A 20,708-nucleotide genomic window follows, 5' to 3' on the forward strand; every position below is an offset into this window, starting at 1 on the left:
TGTTGACCAGAATGTGGACTCTATTTTAACTCGGGGAAGGGCAGGGCCACATGTGCTAGTATTCAGTGCATGTCTACAGGGAGCCTGCATTTTTTTCTTGACACTGCTTTCTCTTTATCAGGTTTATCTATGAGACAGAGCATCATAATGGAATTGCAGAGCTGCTAGAAATTTTAGGCAGGTAAGAGAATTTGTCTCTCTGTACTCTTCCCATTTCTGTCGAAATTTCTTTGGCAGAGTTGGTTAATTATTTCTCAGGCAGTTATGTTGGATTTCCATTTTTTTCTCTTTATGCCAAGCTTCTTCCAAGAAAGCACCCTAGGAACTGCCAGAACAGGTCCCTAGGAGCTCTGCAGATGTTTCCTGCAGGATTTCCTGGTGGAGGAGGCGATACTAAGCAGGGATCTGGGAACAAATCTGTGGCTGCATTCTCATACGTACAGTGTGTCTTTACTAGTTCTCTTCTTTCTCCTCAGTATAATCAATGGATTTGCTTTGCCTCTGAAGGAAGAGCACAAGATGTTCCTCATTCGGGTTTTATTACCGTTACACAAAGTGAAATCTTTGAGCGTTTACCACCCCCAGGTAAGTGGTTTGTTTAGTTAACACCTCAGAGTCACTGTGTGGCTGCAATTGGCAAACCAGTTAATCTGGCTTTGTTCTTAGAAGTGCTTCTTCTGAGTATTTCAGACATGTAAGGTTCAATTAGAGCTGTATAGTACTTGCCTTTGGTGTGCCCAGCAGCATCTCTTGTGCTTTCTTAACTTGTCAGATTCATATTTGAATTACTATGAGAATATTACTGGCTTAAACATGATCCTTTTCTTATTTGAGGGCTCCCCAACTTAACAGCAAGGCCAAGAAGCCTTCCCCTGATGTAAAGGTGGAAGCCTTTTGCATCAAGGAAAGCGCTTCTTGCTCCACAGGAATGCACCATTGTTAGTGGAACCAGCCCACAGAACAGAACACTGGAAGACTCCTGCTGGATGAGACCAGTGATGAATCTAGTCCAGCATCCTGTCTCACATAGTGACCGACCAGGTATCATACCAGGACTAAAAAATGACTGTGTTGTTTTTCCCCCCCCTGCAGCTGGCATATTGTGTTGTGCAGTTTCTGGAGAAAGACAGCAGCCTGACTGAACCAGTAAGTGTTCCTTTGTGGTTATTCAGTTCTGCATTTAGTTCTTCAAAGAGCTCATCTCTTCTGCAAAGAGCTCATCTCTTCTTAATCATTACAAGATCATGTGTGGATATAGTAGCAAATGTATCTTAATTGTGCACTGGAAGGTGATCAGGCTGGGCCAGGGTCATGGGTAACTGTGCATAAATTTAGACCTGGAGAGTTTATTCTCAAGACTCAAGAGGTCAGTAGTGCAAGTTAGATGCTGAATTACAGCAAGCAGAAGACCATGCTTTGTTGATCAGGCAAAAGGCTAGGATCCTGGTATGTATACCAGACCTGGCCAATCTGGAGGTTTCATGCGGCCTGCCATTCACTTGGGCCACTCTGTGGCAGTAGCCTGCTAGGCTGGGTACCAGTCTCAATTCAGCTTCATTGTCTATGAGAGTAGGTAGCAATGGGCTTTCAGATTAATTAGCACTGGGTTCTACAAACATGCACAAGTCCCATCATGGGTAAGGTCTTGCTCACTCCTTCCCTAATGTTAGCCTTTCCTGCCGGGGTGATCCAATGGGCTAGGAGTCAGTTTACATGGAGACTTTGACTTCCTTGCCAGATGGTTATTCCCAGGCAGCTAAGGTTGTGGCAGGGAGCTATTTCTTGGGATTATGGTGCCCTTGTCAGGTCATCATAGACCAGTGGTGGAGAACCTTTGGCACTCCAGATGTTATGGACTACAATTCCCATCAGCCCCTGCCAGCATGGCCAATTGACCATGCTGGCAGGGGGTGATGGGAATTGTAGTCCATAACATCTGGAGTGCCAAAGGTTCGCCACCACGGTCATAGACCCTTTTCTATCAGTTTATCCCTTGGAACTAGTGCAGCATTTAAAGGTCTGTATCTGTGGCCCAAACTAGACATGACATATAACATGTGATTTCCACAAATACTTGCAGCTGGGATGTCCACTGTGAATTCCTTAAGGGAACTTGTTTCTGAAGCACTGCGGGGGCCCATTTTGGATCAGGAGCATGGCCTTGGAGGAGAAGGAGCTTCAGTCTTTTCACTTACACAGTTTTACTGACCTTAAGTGACCTTGAGGGGTGAAAATTATTAGCCCCATCAGAGGCTGCATATGCATAGAATACTTGCATGTGCAGCCCCCCTCCCCAGGCAGATCAAATCCTGAAGGCCATATCAAGTTGGGAAAACAGCATGGGGAGGAGGGCTTGAATCCTTCCCCTGCCAGAACCACCATCATGAATCAAATCAGGCCTTTGTGGAGCTTTGGAATGGCACGCTCATGTGGTACTGGCAGCTGCCATCCTGACTCGTGGTGTGGGAAGAAGCTATGGAAAAATAGTTCCCGCTGTGCAGGTGTTATTTTTACTAAGTGGCATTTTTACTAAGTGGCAAGTTGATGGTGGAGCAGGAGAATGTGTGGTTGTCATGAGAAAATGTTGAAAGCATTGGTTCCCAACTTAGGGTACACAAAGCCCCAGGAGTACACAGCAGAGCATTGGGATGTACACAAGAAATTCTTTAATGGTGGAAAAGGGTACCTCTCTCAGGTCATGGGCCTGGCAAAGACTTCTTCTGGAGATCCATTTCAGAGTAGAAAATACTAGGCTAGATATATGAATGTTCTGGTTGATAAAAAGCATCTTCGTATATTCACAGATAGTTTGCCCTGATAACTCTGTGTGCTAATGCTAAGATGAGTTATGCTCATTTGACAGGTGTTCTCATTATTGTGTTTGCAGCATTCATAGACTTTATTATGCAATAAAAAAAATCTGGTAATCCATTAACATCACACCCCTATGCAGAGGTGGGTTGTGTGACAATTCATTACTGTTGCTTCAAAGCTTGTGCTGCTGCTATAGGTACTGCTTGGTAGATTTGAAATTTGCCCCAAAGTAAGCACATTACAGGTACGTGCCTCAGGCATGCAGCCATCCTGCTTTTCAAAAATACTGGAATGACTATTAAGTTTGATTTGTAGACAGACAATGGAAGGTCAGGACATCCAAGCATTTCAAATCCATCCTGCACTTGTTCTGTATGGTGGCACTCTTCCGAAAAGCCCTGTCAGTCCTTGCTGGTGGCAAGGACATGCTGTCATAATTGGTTGAAATCCTGTGCAGGTGACTCTCATTAACTTCATGGGCCTGTTAATAGCACTGATGCCTTGACGAACCAGGCTGTGCCAGTGCAGAAGATTCTTGGCACGTTCCTGTGAAAGCATCAAAGCTTAGGTAAAAAGATCCTTCAATTAGTACCAGTAAACAATGTAATAAGACCAGCAGATTACAGGATTTGTGTGTTGTTAGGGCAGTTTGAAAGCTAATCCAGCACAAGTCACCCGAGAGCTCAAGCAGACAGAATTGAAACAGGTTCTCAGGCAAGCTTGTGTGCCTCATGCTTCCCTTGCCTTGAATTAAAACTGTTGCAATTGTATGTGACAGATTTTACATTATTAAGTTCACTTAATGTGAATATGCTGCTATGCAGCAATGCTACCTGTCAAGACAAAGCTAAAACCTAAGTCACCCTCCTCTTCCAAGTAATACAGAGTTTGAGATAAGCATAGATGGGAAATGCTGGGGGTGTAACATATTACAGAAATTTTAGTGACATGTTCCTCTGTGTCTGAGGAATAACTGAGTAATTCATTTAGTGAAATTTAAATTTCCAAATTGTTGCTGAGGCTTCTTTTTCAAAAGGATGAGAGCCAGCCAACTCAGTAATCACAACCTAGCAGTCATTATTAGAAGATCATTTTAATTTTATTTTTGCTTCCATGTATTAATACAGCAGTTTACCAAAAGATCCTCAAAACAAAGGAAGGACAGTGTCTTAAATTCTAAGACTGGCTAATTAAAACATAGTCTTCGGTAATTGATCAGCTGAAGCTATGGTTGATTTTGAAACACTTAAATAGATTTTAAAGCTGGCAGTTGTAAAAAAAATACATAAAGCATGTTCGGTTACTCAAAATACTGGAATCTGCTCCTATAGTAGGGGAAACAGTGAGGGCAGACCTCATGTAGTGAGAGGGGACAACTGATATGAGATTTTTTCCACCAAAGTTTACAAAGGTGGGTTTCCACAAGCAATCCACAGGAATCTGGAGTAACGTTTAACAAGTTTTATTTAGAAAAATATAAAATAATAAATGTGCAAGCACACAAATGATAAAAACACACATCGGTGCACACAGTCCTAGGATTTAGAAAAAGGTGAGGGAAAGATCTTGAAGAGATTGGGATGTTTGGGAAATAAAGTGATAAATTACCTGTTCTAGAAGTGGACGGGTTCGAGGAGCAGGGTTCAACAACATGCGTTGATCTCCAATGGATAGATGGTATGGAAAGCAGCACTGGGAACAGTATCTCCAGACCAGAACATAGTCCAGCAAATACTGAACACCTAGTTAAGGGTGGACAGTAATTATAGGGAGAATTGGGCCCTCAGGCTATGCCAAGAGACATGATTTTCCCAGAACAAAGGTAGAGGAGAACAAGAGGTGGACACTTAGGCTTAATGTATTGTCGAAGACTTTCATGGCCGGATTCAACTGGTTGTGATGGGTTTTCCGGGCTGTGTGGCTGTGGCCTGGTGGATCTTGTTCCTAACGTTCCGCCTGCATCTGTGGCTGGCATCTTCAGAGGTGTATCACAGAGGTAAGTCTGTTACACATGAACAAGATCCACCAGATCACGGCCACACAGCCCGGAAAACCCATCGCAACCACTTAGGCTTAATGTTCTAAGCCTGGGGAGCATCCAAGGATGACTAGTTTTAGTGTGGAACTAATAATGCCAGTGTAAATGGAAGTGGTCTTTTCTAGAGGTTAATCAGGAAACTTAGAGATTGAATTAGTGTGTTTGAAGAATGGCTGAAAGGAAGTTTGTTGAGATTAGTTAACATACCCTTTATACTATGGAGGCAGGTGTGCTGTGGTCAAGGTGGGAACTGGCTTTTCCCAGGCTGGAGGTGGTTTTTTTTCTTATTGCTTTAGGAAAAGTGAGGCTGGCTATTTGCGAGTCATTGTTGCCAGGAGACTTGCCTAGGCAGATTCTTGTCCTTATTGGTATCATTAGCCAATACAGGGATGGCATCTCTCTTGGCACTGTATTGCTAGCTACCTCTAAGGCTAGTGGGATAGGTAGAGACACTGCTGTAAAAATAGACCTCCCCTACCCACCATGGGTCTGTCTGGTAACAGCTTATTGTCTAGCTTCTTAGTCTGTTGGTTCAGGTTTTAAACCTGCAAACCTTTTGCTTCAGCACAAATATGTATTATCACATTTTTAACTTGCCTTTCCTCCATGGAGGTCAGCAACGTGGTTCCCCATCTCCATTTTTTTTCTTCACAACACTCCTCTGTAGTGGATTAGACTGAAAGGATGCAACTGGCCCACGGTTATCCCGTAAGTTTCATGATTTCAGGCGAAATTTGAATCTGGATCTCCCCAATTGACGATGAAAGTACTGCACTGTGATTTGCTACTTGTACTCCCCCAAGGATTGGTAACGTTTTGGAGCTGATTTGGAAGGAGAGCACCAACTATCATGGTTTGGACGTAATGGCAAATTATGGAATGCATTAAAGCAGAGGTCATTGCTGAGTGTGCAAACAGAGCAGGGAGCACATTGAGCATTTGACTTGCTCATGTAGCACTGAACAACGGTTTGGTGTTATGTGCTAACAAATGTGACAACCCATTTGCCATGGTTGGTATCCATGCCACTCTGTTACATGTGGTTTGCTGAATATAGTGAAAGGCACAAAAACTGGGCTACTATCCCCCACCCCCAGCAAGAGATTCTGCATCTAGGAAACCCACATGCTGCACTAAGTAGAAGTCATTTGATGCAAATTACCTCTATATTTTAATTTCTCTTCTGCTCAGTAAAATTGCTTTATTACTCTGTTCAGGTGATTATAGGCTTGCTGAAATTCTGGCCAAAAACCCACAGTCCCAAGGAAGTTATGTTTCTGAATGAACTGGAAGAAATTCTGGATGTAATTGAGCCTTCTGAGTTTGTGAAGGTTATGGAACCTCTGTTTAGGCAGTTGGCCAAGTGTGTCTCCAGTCCACACTTTCAGGTATGTTCAAGACTCAGGAAGGGGGCAACAGCTTTATGTTTCATTCACATGCTGCATTTGAAGCATACCGGCATAGAAAACAGGCAGCTCTTCAAGGCCAAAGTTATAAAATTTAAAAGTTATAAAAGATAACTTATCAGGATATCCTCTAACGATGGTACAAAGGAGGTGGTCTTGGGGGAAAGTCAAAGGACAACGTTCAAATAGCCACTCACCTGTGGTAGAAATTGGCCTCAAAAGGTTAGGTAAGTCCTATATAAGGTTCTTCTTTCTAGCCTTGAGAACCTTTTCAATCTTAATATCAAGGTGGGGGGAGAGATCAGTCCCTCTGAAGTGCAAAGATCCCAGAATGCAACATCTTCTTTCTCTATGGTAAATTCTGGCTTGTTTCATCTCTTTTGGAGGAGAGAGGAAAATGACATCCCTGATGCGTTCATCATGACCTAGTTTTATACAAGATCCACATTCTAAAGCTGCTCATCATGGGCCTTCCTTCCTTCCTCCTTCCTGAAAAGTAGAAGGAAACCATGCACATTCTTCACAAAGCCTCTTTTAAAAAGGGGTTTTCTTTTGAAAGCTGAGTTCTCTTATACTCTCTGTCCCTCACCTGAGAACAACTTGCAAGGTTGAATTTCTCCAGCATGTCTTTTTGAGTGCTTAGTATGTTGCACAGGGATTTTGAAACTTCCCTCAAATTCCACTACAGGAAACACAAATGGAATTCTAGCAGGTTTTTTTATTATGGTGTAGTGGTTAAGAGTGGTGGACTCTAATCTGGAGAACCAGGTTTGACTCCCTGCTCTTCTACATGAACGGCAGACTCTTATCTGGTAAACTAGATTTGTTTTCCTGCTCCTATGCATGAAACCTGCTGAGTAACTTTGGACTTTGGAGCTCCCTTAGCCCTACCTTCTTCACAAGGTGTCTGTTGTGAGAAGAGGAAGGAGTTTATAAACTGCTTTGAGACTTTGAGTATTCTAGTATGTAGTATGTAATAGTGAGTAAGCTAAACTGAACTAAACACAGTCAATATGTGGTGACTTTAAGAACAAAGTGATAGTAAAAATAGGAACATTAGTGTAACAGTGACTGTCAAGAACATTATGAATAGTATATATATATATATGAGAGTATAGGGAGGGCCCAGATGTCTTCCTACCACCCAGGAAAAGGACTCTTCAGGTAAGAGTCCAATGTACTGTTCTCCTGGGGGTGGAGGACATCTGTAGAGGGACCTCCTAGAGCAGTGTCCCTAAGGGGCGGGACAAGTTAGACGTTAGGAACAAGATCCACCAGACCTTGGGCACACAGCCCGGAAAGCCCACCAGAACCAACTGCTTTGAGACTCCTTACAGAAGAGAGAGATGGGATATACATCCAAACTGTTCTTCTTCTACAGCTTGGATTTCCTTTTACCACAGAAGACCATTGTCTTTCCTCTCATTCTGTTCCTGGGGTCCTGTGCCCCACATTTCAGGTGTCATTTCAGAGGAAGAAGATTTTAAAAGTCTACTTCTTTTTACTTTTGCAGGTGGCAGAAAGGGCATTGTATTATTGGAACAATGAATACATCATGAGTTTGATCAGTGACAATGCGGCCAAAATTCTCCCCATCATGTTCCCAGCACTCTACAAGAATTCCAAGAGTCATTGGAACAAGTAAGGTCACTTCTGTATTGTATTTCAATTTTTGGCAATGTACGAAGGAGAAAGCAGAGAGATGCTTTTCCTCTGTGGGTTACAGAATAGGCCATTCCGTATTCAGTTATTACTAAAACTCCTTCTCAATGATGAGAAAGAGAACAGCTTGGATAATGATGTGCAGTGAGCACTAGAAGTATGAAAGCACGTACAGGAAAACTGAGCTACAAAGCTCGTGAGGGGTAGTAGTTAGAGTGTTGGGTTAGGACTGGGGAATCCTGGATTTGAATTCCTGCTCAGCCATGGAACTTAGGTGATCTTGGGCCAGTCACAATTTTGCAGCCTACTATAAACTAAAAGATTGTTGTGAAGATAAAATTGCGTGCATAAGAGGGGAGAATGTGGAGTATGAGTACAAATGTGTCCTTCCTGGAGGAAAAGTAGAATAATAGGTACTATATCAGCCTCTCGATACACAACTATGTGATTCTTGGCAACTGAAACTATTCTTAAATCTTGTTTCCATTCATATTTGGTTGTGGTATCAGGGGGATGACCATTTTAATCCATTCCTTTCCTCCCTCTCTCTGATAGCACACTGCTTGTGGGATAATTCAAATTTGTTATCTTCTACTTTTCTGGGGTTTTTTGCAGGACAATCCATGGGTTAATTTACAATGCACTAAAGCTGTTCATGGAGATGAACCAAAAGCTATTTGATGACTGCACACAGCAATACAAGTCAGAGAAGCAGAAGTAAGTATTCCAGTTGGGGATGTCACTGCTGACACATCAGCTACTTCTTGCCATGTCATGATCCTCTTTCTTGGGAATGGTTCACAACAGGATGAGAAGGTTGTGCCTGCTGAACTTAGGCCCTCCAGAAACAAGTTATTGACATGCAGGAGGAAATTAAAACTGAAACAAAGTGAAGAGGAAGGAGCTTAAAAAACCTAAATAATTGAGAAATTATAACAGAGTACCAGTGATTCAAAGGTTTGGGTTAGAACCTATGAGAATGCTAGATCACTAGGAGATAAAAGTGATTAAAGAAATTGTGTCAGGCCCAACCTCCTTGCCTTTCTGAAAGCCAAGTCTGCTTTAGTCCCTGTTCAGAAGCACACTGGGATTTGAGAACTTAACTGCACCTGGCATGACAAGTTGTTGGAAGTTCTGTATTTTATGCACAGGGAGACTTGACCTTTAGGTTATAGACTGCAGACTTTTTAAAAAGGGAGTGTGGGGTTTTATTGTATTTTGTGTGTTTTTAAATTTGGAATTCATGCCATCTTATTCTATAGGAAAGGCAGGGTATACATTTTTCAGTAATAAACCCATTAAAATGACCTGCCAGGTTGTGTTAGAAGTCTAAAAGAATTCCTTTCTCTCTTCAGAGGGCGATTCAGATTGAAGGAGCGAGAAGAAATGTGGCATAAGATTGAAGAACTAGCCCGTCAAAATCCACAGGTAATGATTGTTTTAACAGATGGAAGATTGTTGTTGACCACTATCACCTTTATTCTTCCACAGGTTACAAGTCCAGAAACAGTTACCTCGGAAACTGTTTGGGGTCTGGTAGGTAGTGTTGAAATTGGATTAGCTTTTGTTTCAATTACTGTTCAATCATGGCTTCAGGATATGGCCCTAAATGAACTGCCATCAGCTTCAGGTTTTCCTCTGCTGTAAAATGGGAATAACCATCAGATGAGCAAAATGGAAATGATCAAGTGCACGTTGGACCTAGCAAATCTGTCTATTATTGTATTTGCTAAATCACAAACATAATTTATTTGATTCTCCCCCCTCAGCAAAGTACCTCATATTTGTAATTGCTGACTTGTAATATATTTTCTGGATATTTGCTTCATAGCTTGGTAAGTTGCTTTCATTGAAGTTATACTCCATCCCTGAAACAGTAGCAGTGGTAGGTACACAGAAGTGCTGGTATAAGAAAATCCTTAGTTTCTGAATAATCAGCTTCCACACTGCTAGGGTAACATGAAAATTGCAGTTTTCTGTCTGGTGGCAGGGAGGCTAGGAAGAGGTCATCCTTTTAGGCAGTGCGTGAAACAGTAAGTGCATTCCTATGTGCTGCTTAAATTTAACCCTCTTATGCTTGTAAAAAACCACTTTGGTAATCAGACTCCCCCTCAGTCTTTTTTTTTAAAGTTTGACATTCCTCCAATCCCCAGAAAGCTCACTCTGGGGGGTTTCAGGATCACCATAAAGGAACAGCCACGAGGATGGGCAGGCTAGAACAAGGAAGGATGAAATTGTCCCTTTCTTTCAGCAGAGCTGAACACTCAGAACAAGGAGGAGGAATTTTAATTCCTTGTTCCTCATCGCTCCAGAACTCATCCCCATCACAGGCAGCCATCCCTCCACCACATGGGTCTCACGAATTTCAGCCCTTGGATTGATTACTCCAGGGCCACAGCAATGAAGAAGAATACAGGAAAATCACACCTTCTGCTCATGTAGTGGTAGAATAGTGCCCTGAATGGCTAAGAAGTTTTTCTCTGGGCAGCTGCCTCAGCATGAAGTGGTTGTTGTGGTATCAGAGTTTTCAACATGTTGGGGTTGTTTAAATCTCCGTGTACCTTGGACATGCTTTACTTTCATTGAAATGAAACAACATGCACAAAGTCACAGAACAATAAGATCCTTTATTGTAAGATAATTAGTGATATATTAAGTAACAGAGGTTGAGATGGGAGGCCTTCCTTGTTTCTCTCTGAGGATCAGTTACAGCTCCCATGGCCTGTTTCATTTCCCAGGTACGTTTAAGCCATTTCACAGAGAGAAACCTTCCGTTGCAAGGGGGAATGTCAATGTTGTATCAAATTTATGTTGAGACCTATCTATATGTGTGTGTTTAAACATTTGGTGTTTCAGTACTTGAGTTGCTGAGCTTGCATTCCCATTTTTCTGTGTGCCATGTTCCTGCAGTATCCCATGTATTGCGCACCCCCACCTTTGCCTCCTGTTTATTGCATGGAGACGGAGACCCCCACTGCAGAGGACATACAGCTGCTGAAGAAAACGATGGAGACAGAGGCTGTGCAGGTGACTCATCTATATATCCCCAAATAGCGCAGGAGCTTTGGTTTTTGTTAGCCAGCTGGCATTCCTCCTGAACAAGCAAGCAAGCCCATCCATCATGGATACATGTTGTGTCCCTATAGCAGTGGTGGCGAACCTTTGGCACTCCAGATGTTATGGGCTACAATTTCCATCAGCCCCTGCCAGCATGGCCAATTGGCCATGCTGGCAGGGGCTGATGGAAATTGTAGTCCATAACATCTGGAGTGCCAAAGGTTCGCCACCACGGTCCTATAGGCAGCCCACACGGTTACTGATGTTTAGCTTTTGCTGTGAGAAAGGGAAGAGACTGGCTCTCCTTGGGCCTTTTATGGTAGAAAGGAACATGTGGCTCCCAAGTAGAAGATTTCTGTTGGGAGAATTGGCCACTGTCAGTTATTGCAGATCAGCTGTGCAAGATGATTCACAAATCATCATTATAGCTGACAAGGCACTTGTGTAACCACTGCTGAATGTTTAGCCAACCCTGAGTATTATTAGTAGGGAACCTGAAACAAAAAAAACTTGTCCAGAGAAATTTAGCTTCCTCCCCCAAGAGCCATTTAGTGATGGATTTACTGGTTTTCTACCATTTTAAAATGCCCTATTGAAACATGTGTAAATCTCTGATATCTCTGTGAAATGCAGGTCATGCAAAACAAAACAGCTCAGCCAACCTACCATATATACTCGTGTATAAGTCGACCCGCATATAAGTCGAGGCACCTAATTTTACCACAAAAACTGGGAAAACTTATTGACTCGCGTATAAGTCGAGGGTGGGAAATGCAGCAGCTACTGGTAAATTTCAAAAATAAAAATAGATACCAATAAAATTACATTAATTGAGGCATCAGTAGGTTAAATGTTTTTGAATATTTATTTCAAAGAAAAACAGTAAACTAGCTCTGTAAGTGGAAAAGAGGGTCAATTAAAACAATATGGTCTGAACAATAACTTTAAAAGTACAAAAACCTTAGCTCAACCAGCAACCAAGCTGAAACACAAAAGTTAAAATTCTTCAAAACTGGATTTTTGGTCACGGGAGGAATGTTTATGTTAGCAGTACCAACATTTCAGAGTATTTTTAGGAGACCCTCCTGATGATACCACCCAGGTTTGGTGAAGTTTGGTTCAGGGAATCCAAAGTTATGGACCCTCAAAATGTAGTCCCATTTACTATTAACTCCCATTGGAAACAATGGGGAAAGGGGCAACCCCTTTGGGGGTCCATAGCTTTGACCCCCTGAACCAAACTTTACCAAACTTGGGTGGTATCATCAGGAGAGTCTCCTGAAAAATCCCTGAAATGTTGGTGCCGTTAGCCTAAAAACTGCACCCCCCTGGCGGCTGACAAAGTAAAAACCCTAAAATATTGTTTAAAATACACCTGACTCGCATATAAGTCGAGGGGGGCTTTTTTCAGCACACAAAATGTGCTGAAAAATTCAACTTATATGCAAGTATATACGGTATGTTATTTAAAACATTTTTATGCTGCCTTTCTATGCAGTTTAGGATCCCCAAGGTAGAAAATAGTCAAAACACTAAAATAAATGTTTAGAATGCATAGAACACTCACAGCTGTGATGATCCCAAGCAAGAGTGGCACAGCTTGACCCATGTAGACCCGTGATACGTATGCAGATTGTTACGGTTATGTTACGAGCACAGCCTGTGACCATATCAGCAGAAGACATTGCCTGATAATGGATGCAGGCTGTTTGTCTACCTAGCTTAGTGCCATCCCTGCTACCCAAGAATGTTTTAACTGGAGATACCATGGATGAGTTGAGGATCTTCTACATGGAAAGCAAATGTTCCCGTCACTGAACGATGGCCTTATCCTTGGTCAGCTGCAGTTAAATTCATGCTGGGTGTTGGCAATCAGCAAGCGTGGGCATGCTCTGGGGCTCATCAGTGATTTCCTTCTCTTTTTGTCTGGCCTGAGCCCAGGACTGCTTTCTCTCTCCCACGCCTACCAGCCATCCCATTCCACCTGACCCTGTTTGTTCTGAGCACAGGAACTGCCACTTCTGTGTTCTTAGGAGCCAGTCCACTTAGTTGCACCTGCTTCTTTCAGCCAGTGCCTTGTGATGAACCCATTCTCACCTTCGCAAGCTATTCCCCCAAAGCTGATGCACTTCAGTAAAATGTATGAAATCTCTTCCTAGTAGGGTGCTCCCAAAACCTCTTCAGTGGCAATTTGGTATACCTACCAGTTCAGTTCTGTACAGACTACTGGAGGCAGTGGAAAGGTGGTGATCAGTTGGAGGGTGGAAAGCAAGCAATTGGAGGGAATCACAATATAGTTGAACATTTTTCTGTATTGTTGGCAGGGAGATTCATTGATGTAGGGGAGAAAACATGAGACTGCAATTCTAATGATACTTAACTAGAAAAAAGTTCTGTTTAAACCACTGAGATTTATTTCTAAGTACAAAATTCTTGGGATTATGTGTAGAATGTATTTGTATGACAGCAGAGACCGATGAGTGCTTCTTTTCTCAATTTTGGTATTCTTGAGCTGTGAAAGGGAATTAATAGTAAACACACACACAGTGGGTGGTTATATTTCTACTCAGATTTCTTTTGTCAATTATTCATTCTGCTTGCTTTTCAGCCCCAATGTTTCCCTATGTGTAAAATAGAATCTTTTCTAGATTCCTTCCAATGTGTTGCATACATGTTTGATTTCACCTGTAATCTGTGGCTTGCCTCATTGTTCGAGTTACTTGCATTGCATGCCCCCTCATTAGTTTCCACTTTGATTGTGGCATTGCCATGGTCTAGGTTGTGTTGTAGTCAAGGGTGAAATGTGTGTGAATAGACAGCTTTTTTTTTACTGGGCTTTTAAAAAAAATGTATAGCTGGCCAGCATTGCAGCAGCTATTTTACATCATTATCCTGAAGGAAGGATTTGGGTAAACGAGCAGGTGGAAGCAAAGGGACCCACATGACCTGGAGCTGCCCTCCTGGTGAAATTCAACACAGCAGTGACCCACAGTAAATGCTAACATGTAGAGTAGCACTAAAGGGGAGGCTGATGCTTTCGTTGTGTGAAGCAGTTGGCAAAACCTGCTTTCTCATTTCTTGTGAATTTTATGTCTAGGTGCTGAAGGACATGAAGAAGGAGAAAGTTTTGCTGCGTCGGAAATCTGAGCTTCCTCAGGATGTCTACACCATAAAAGCCCTGGAAGCACACAAGAGAGCAGAAGAATTCCTCACCTCAAGCCAGGAGGCACTCTGACGGGCTAGGGAGCCCCTGGAGGGTACACAGAAATGCACTTTGTTCTAATGTATAACTAGGGAATGAACATGGTGAGCTGTGCCTGTCCTCCGCTCCATTCTCATTCTTTCAGGTTAGATTTGATTTTACATTGTACCTCATATCCCACCACACTGTCACTTCTTCCTGCTTTATCCTCTTAAAGCTGTTCTTGTGTGCACGTGTGAAGGGAGCCTAGCCAATCCATGAGAGTACCATTCCTTTCAGGGATCATTCCATTTCCTGCTCTCTGACTCCCAGCCTCACAAGCCAAAGCAGAAAGAGTTCAGCAAATTATTAGCCACACACTATAGTAACTGTTCACCACTGCTTCCTTGCACCTGTTTATGTACCATTTTTCATAAATAATATAAACAGATATTGTACATGAAACAGACTAAGCAGATCTAATCCAATCCATTTTCTAAGGATCGAGGCACGCTTGTTCTTTTGGGACCATGCTAGATTTGGGACCAGTGTGTTGCTTTCCCCTCCATTCAATAACTGGCTAATCTATTGGAGAACTCTGGTTGTTTTGATCCATGTGAGCAAGGGTGACAGCGTCATGCAGGAGACTCTTTGTTTTCGGTTGTGCCTAGCACAGGGATGTAATCATTCTGTGTAAGAAAGTCCTGAATTTTTGTGAATGCAAATGGAATAAGTCAAGCAAAAATTTGCATACACTGTTCTGTTTGCATATCCCCTCCCCCAGGTTGTGGTGCAATGGCAGCTACACATAATTCTAAACCCATTGCTTTGGACTTTGTGGTAGTTTTTCATCCTTGCAGAGAGAGACTAGCTATACTAGTTGATCTATGTGCCTGGTAGCTAGACTGCAGCTGCTGTGAAGGAGCCTTACTTAGAGTTTGGTTGACCTTCCACTGCAGCTAATCTGTTCTTCATCCACACTCTGCCTGTTTTATCAGCTCAAATCATGTATGCTGATTGCTGGATTTTCCTTCAAATTCTAGTTTCCAGCCAATTTACAAGGCTCTGAACCTAAGTATATCTGCTTCAAAGCAAGTCTCATCTGACAACAGTGGGACTGATGAATTAATTATTTAAGATCAGGCTATAACCTAACTTCTTAAATACTATGTAAAATTCCTGTTCTCTTGTTTAATCTTTGCACAGTGTACTGCCTTGTCTACTTAATATGTCCCCCCCAGTACTTCCAACCCTTCTTTCTTCTGTACCTTGAACCATTTATATGTATAACCTGCCCCTCCCCATCTGTTTAGTGGCCTTTCAGCCATTAGAAAACTGATTAGTTAACATCTGACAATTGGGAATTTACCAGCTGTTCATACTGGCAGCTAATTCACAGTGTTGCTCTCCTTAACCTGCAAATTGCACTTTGGGAAGAAGAGTTGCTGCTAATTCTGTGTCATGTGACTGGGCTGCCAACTGGCACTGTCTTACCTAGCTTATCTGCTGCCAAAATATTTTCAAATGCCCATCTTTAAAAAATACTATCTGGCTACCAATTTGTCATAGTCCTTAATGTCCTTTGTGCTATGTCTGTAAAAATATTGTTTCTAAAGGGAAAGAGAGCATAAGGCAACAACTGGAAAAGCAAAAAACCAAAAACAAACTCACCTATCAACAGAAACATTTTGTGTATTGTTGATGGCTTTCACAAACAGAATCAACTGGCTATTGGGGGTTTTCTGGGCTGTGTGGCTGTGGTCTGGTAGCCCTTCCTCATACCGTTTCACCCACATCTATGGCTGGCATCTTCAGAGGCATGACACAGTAAGGTGTGTTTGAAGGTGCCAGCCTTAGATACAGGTGAAGCCTTAAGAGCCAAAGTGACCAGACCACAGCCACACAGTCCAGGAAATCCACAACAGCCAGAAACATTTTGCGTGATGTTCAGTATGTGCATGGTTAGCCTGCCTTGTAGGCTGTGGTCCTTGAGTGAGGTTCAAATGGTGGTGAAAAGGAGCTGACTTAGAACTCTTCTACTCTAAAGTACAATTCAATCCATTTACTCATTCCCCCTTCCCTGAGGCTGGGCTCTGCAAATAAGAACTGGAGGACTTTTCTCCCCTTTACTTTTCCACATGGATGCAACATAGCACTCCTCTGCCTTTTACAGTTTTGCACTGGTGGAGCAGGGCTGCAATTGAGCATCTTGTGCTGTATGGCTTAGGTGTAAATATAGCCCTCTGTCATTTTTGTTTTGGGGTCAGGGAAAATTGTGTTTGGTACCTAACATTAAAGTTTAGTTTGCTGCCAATTCATTCCAGTGTCCTATGTATCTCACAGGTGGGGGAAGCTGTGTGAAAACCGGGGTGAAAATTAACAACTCAAGCCAAAATGAACACCTCAAGCACACAGCTTCAGGTCACTATCTACCTTAACGCAGATGTCCTGAATTTCCTTGCATTTTTTGTCCTAGTTTCTGCTAGTAGCCTTCTCCACTTTTTTACATGGACGGGGTTGGAACGGCCTCTTTCACTTCTTACATAGTCCCTAACAAGAGGGGGGGAAAGCAAAACTAAGTGATGCATTCACTCTCCGGACACAAGTATTAAGCTGCTTTACAGTTCATATGTACATATGGTGTACTTTATTTTAAGTAGAGTATTACATAGTATGACAGTGTTGGATTTTGTACAGATGTCCCTGTATGTACAGAACTAAATAAAATGGATCTCTTGAAAAGATGACACCCTGGACTCCACCTCGTGGCCCCATTAAGCTCTTTAGCCTATAAAGTAGGTGAGAGGGAAAGACAACAGGACTAGACCATGCATGCTAGATGAGGAAGGCTCATGTCACAGGGGCTGATATGTGAGTGGCCTGCTTTTCAAGGATCAGAAAACAGACTCGTGACCCAGTCCCCTGCAACAGTCACCACCACCTACTAGTTACACTTGAAAGTTATAAACAACTGAGACACAAGAGACACATTTGCAATGCAACAAGAACACAAGAGCTTCAGCGCTGGCAGAAGGTAAGTTTCTACCTGACCGGTTCACAGAAAGACAGAGAGATATAAATGGCAGCACTTCATACTCAACACAAAGTTTCTCTTCTAGGTGGGGAGTCTGCTGTTGTTGCCACGTCTTCATTTGCATTCTGGCCTAGAACTTATTGGATTCTGCCGGGCTTGCAGTGTTCGCTGCACCATGGCTTGCCACTGGTCATCTGAGATCTCACTGGCCCATGCAGGTATTCCCAGTGTGGGAAGCTTGACTCCAGCCATGGTCCGTTTCACCAGCTCCACATGCTCTAGAACCAAACAGAGCTGAAAGATGAGCTATACTGCTTCAACAACTCCAGAACAACACCCCATCACTTTCAGGGTTTCATATTCACAAAGTACATGGAAACAAAAGGCTGCCAGCTCCTCATACAAAGATGCTTAAGAAATAGCTCCATCTATACAGGACTGTGTGCAATTAACTTAAGCAGGACGGGTACTGCCCCACAAATGTTTACATCAGATCGCCATAGCAGCTAACCCACATGAAACAACGATGAGGTAAGAAAGCACAGGCTCCGGTACTCAAGTTGCTGGCCTGAAAATATTCTAGCTGTTACAAATTAGAGCAAACTTGCTTGCAAAAATAGAGGCAATGTCATGAGAGCAAGTGTGGTGAAGAGGCAGCAACCGAATGTAGGCAAGAAGACATGAGTTCAGAACCCACTCAGCCTTGAGGACATGTCTCTTACCTATCAACCTTACCAGGCTTTCCTATTTATTGTAACATCTATACCATTACATTCCTTGGAGGAACTACAGGATCGAAGAGTGACATGCCATAGAATAACAGGACCATAAAACTAGACCTCGGGTATTAAGCTGGTGTAATAGAAAAAATATACAGCCCAGTAATAGTACTTGGCATCCACACTGATGTTTTGTGTTATAAAGCTAGCGTTGTTCCACACAGGTCAGTATGACCAAAAATGATTAAACTGTGTCACATCTGATTGTTACCTGGATCCATGGGAATGGAGCTTTGACTGTTCTGAGCTTTGGAGCCTTCTTCCTCATCACTGTCCACAGGTGGATCAGGGAGGTGCAATCGCATTGCCTGCAACCAGTATACAAAACCCATTGGAAGGTTAATATAGCAAAAAAAAAAGGCATGATTGTGCTGGGTTCTGTCCTCATCCCCATGTGAGGAACCCCAAGATAGGTTTCTATGAGAAACAAAACTATAACCTGAAGTCGCTCATGGATGTCAAGGACTGGATCTGTGCTGAGTACTGTTTCTTCAGCTGCTGCTGGTCCCTGGTCTGGATCTTGGTTCAGTGGCTGATACAAGTAGCCATGACTGCTGCCGCCTCCTTCCTCCTCCTCCTCCTCCTCCTCCTCTGGTTCCTCACTACTCCATTCCCCAGCAGGATCAGCAGTTCCATCGGGTGTCTCTTGTAGCCCCACCTCTTCATGTTCATTTGGACATATCCTCTCTGGACCCATTCTCAGAGTTAGGACCAGCTCCAAGGCCATAAACTGTGTTATGGGAAAGGATAGAGTTATATTTCCACATCTTGCAAAACCAATGCCAGAAAACAGTCCAAGGAAAGAGGCAAACCCTTAAAAGGCTAGGGGTGTGTGTGAAGAACTAAGTCACCATTAAGGAATCCTTAGATTCAAGAAGAAAGACCTCAAGCTTAATTGGGCTGTCTTGCTACATAATAAATGTAATTGTAGATTGCTCCTGTAATAATACATGGTAGTGTTTTTAAATAGTGCTTGAGGAAATCCTGGGTTCTATAGAATCTTAATTAGAGAATTCTAATTAAGATCACTCATGGTAGGTATGTTTATAAAAAGAAACTTGCAGAAGAAAATCAGCAGTGAGCATCAGGCAGCCACAGAGGACTACTGAACATTTTCTATGTGAGATTTTTACCTAATGTAATTGTCATAGGGTGAACAAAGAATGATCAAGCTACTTTAATATTTCAGGCCGACATTTCATAAGGTTTCCCTAAGGTTTAAGAAGTTACCCAATCTAACATTTTAAATTAGCTTCAATGAAGACTGCTATTTTATCCTACCCTTCCCACCCACAGAACTTAGGGCAGCATGGTTTTAAAATGTGATTTGATTATGTATATTTTAATTTGTTAGCTATCTTAGCAGTCCTTGTGAGGACAGAAAGGCAAGATATAAAATTGGTAAAATAAAAATTACTGTAGTCCAGTGAGACAGGATAGGCTGAGAATGAATGACTAAAGGAAGGTCACATTGTGAGCTTCATGGGTGTGGATGTGGGGATATTTAAATTCAAGTTTCCCTAGTCCTAATCAGATACCAACTAATGTTTTACAATAAAGTTTTTTCACAATCAATTTGGAGTTAGCACTTTACACAAACTTTTGGTGTACTCTAAGGGTTTTTCCTTGCCACTTATGTGGAAAGCTATAACCAGCTACAGACAGTGGGATATCAGGAGCTAGTTGAGTGTTTACAATAATGTGCTCCAGCATACCCCTTTACCTCCGATAAGTGAATAGCTGCTACCATTCCTATGGAATGGAATAAGAAGAGCAGAACTGCACCAAAAACTGCTGTGCCCTATTCTTATTAGAGGTCAGTGGCTTAACCCCCAACAATTATCCCGTTTTCCTCTGAATGCCTCTGGCACAATAACTAAAACTGTGCTAGCAAATAACATTATATAATGCTTGTGAAAAACAACAATGCAACCAAAAGAATAATGAGTAGTAGCTCATCTCCCATACTTATGACCAGGAAGATGCTAAAAACATCTACGTCCCATCCACTCCACATGCAACCACGGAACTATCACCAAGCAACAACTTGCACCTGCCTCTCAGAATTACTCCACCTCCATAATACATTTCCCAAAAGCATATCAAAATGTCATTGTATTACGTGTACGAATGTATTTTCCATCTACCATCAAAAATGATACCATTTTTATCCATCTTAACCCCTAGGACGCCTGCTAATGGCGTGTTGTATACACGGCTATACAAAGGCCCACAGTAAAAACCACGTAACGGTATGGCGGGGCGGGGATAAAAACTTAAGACCCTCATGCTAACAAAACAGAACCTACCATTAAAACTGGTGTAACGTGTTGTGGAAGAGCTCTAAAAGTAAAAAGTGATGCGGGGGGACATTGAGTCATTGAGTGACCACAAGCAAACGGCGTCCTTTCAGCCTCAGAGCCCCCTCCCCCAAACAGGTTACCTTGTGAGCTTGTAAAATTATAACTAAGTAGCCAATATGAAACAGACGTCCCATTTCAAAAGACGCAGAACTGACAACATGTACCGGTAGTAACAGCAAATCTGTACTTCCACCACCCATCCTTCCCCTTTACATACTACCTATAGGTAGACTACCAAAAGAAAACCTCACAAGCCCCACACTCTTCCTGCCCTTACCAGGACAGACCCCGGCTTCTCCCTGCAGCTCAATCTCCGGAAGCAACAAGGAGTCATGCAGCTGATGAGGATGTCGTCATAACTGAGCGCGGCGGGA

At 42.6% G+C, this 20,708-nt stretch overlaps 2 protein-coding genes across 4 annotated transcripts in view; one reads left to right on the top strand and one right to left on the bottom strand.

The window, feature by feature from the left end:
* PPP2R5D (protein phosphatase 2 regulatory subunit B'delta) overlaps nucleotides 1-16,905 on the top strand; it is a 48,155-nt gene extending 31,250 nt beyond the window's left edge. Inside the window, exons 8-16 of one of the 2 annotated variants that reach the window (XM_048482337.1) lie at nucleotides 122-181; nucleotides 477-585; nucleotides 1,093-1,146; nucleotides 6,070-6,240; nucleotides 7,772-7,899; nucleotides 8,536-8,637; nucleotides 9,276-9,348; nucleotides 10,831-10,947; nucleotides 14,075-16,905. In XM_048482337.1, coding sequence (XP_048338294.1) covers nucleotides 122-181; nucleotides 477-585; nucleotides 1,093-1,146; nucleotides 6,070-6,240; nucleotides 7,772-7,899; nucleotides 8,536-8,637; nucleotides 9,276-9,348; nucleotides 10,831-10,947; nucleotides 14,075-14,212 — 952 coding nt within the window. In that variant the 3' untranslated portion in view covers nucleotides 14,213-16,905. The remainder of the gene's footprint in view (nucleotides 1-121; nucleotides 182-476; nucleotides 586-1,092; nucleotides 1,147-6,069; nucleotides 6,241-7,771; nucleotides 7,900-8,535; nucleotides 8,638-9,275; nucleotides 9,349-10,830; nucleotides 10,948-14,074) is intronic. The other variant, XM_048482346.1, reaches the window with a different exon arrangement.
* Nucleotides 16,776-20,708, bottom strand: MEA1 (male-enhanced antigen 1). 2 transcript variants are annotated; one of them, XM_048482355.1, is made up of 4 exons: nucleotides 20,612-20,708; nucleotides 18,411-18,701; nucleotides 18,183-18,279; nucleotides 16,776-17,470 (listed from the first exon to the last, which is right to left on the bottom strand). In XM_048482355.1, exons 1-4 carry the CDS (start codon nucleotides 20,666-20,668, stop codon nucleotides 17,307-17,309), a joined length of 609 nt encoding a protein of 202 aa, XP_048338312.1. In that variant the 5' UTR covers nucleotides 20,669-20,708; the 3' UTR covers nucleotides 16,776-17,306. The 2 variants fall into 2 exon arrangements, with proteins under 2 accessions (XP_048338312.1, XP_048338318.1); XM_048482361.1 differs by having other exon boundaries at nucleotides 20,552-20,661.

Source organism: Sphaerodactylus townsendi, linkage group LG01 (genome assembly GCF_021028975.2).
Source record: "Sphaerodactylus townsendi isolate TG3544 linkage group LG01, MPM_Stown_v2.3, whole genome shotgun sequence".
NCBI lineage: Eukaryota > Metazoa > Chordata > Lepidosauria > Squamata > Sphaerodactylidae > Sphaerodactylus > Sphaerodactylus townsendi.

Excerpts from the sequence above, each read along its gene's own strand:
- MEA1 (XM_048482355.1), bottom strand. The coding sequence starts at position 20,668 with ATGACTCCTTGTTGCTTCCGGAGATTGAGCTGCAGGGAGAAGCCGGGG. Across the intron at positions 18,702-20,611 it reads AGAAGCCGGGGTCTGTCCTG|TTTATGGCCTTGGAGCTGGT; the intron begins GTAAGGGCAGGA and ends CCCATAACACAG. Across the intron at positions 17,471-18,182 it reads CTCCATTCCCATGGATCCAG|AGCATGTGGAGCTGGTGAAA; the intron begins GTAACAATCAGA and ends GTTTGGTTCTAG.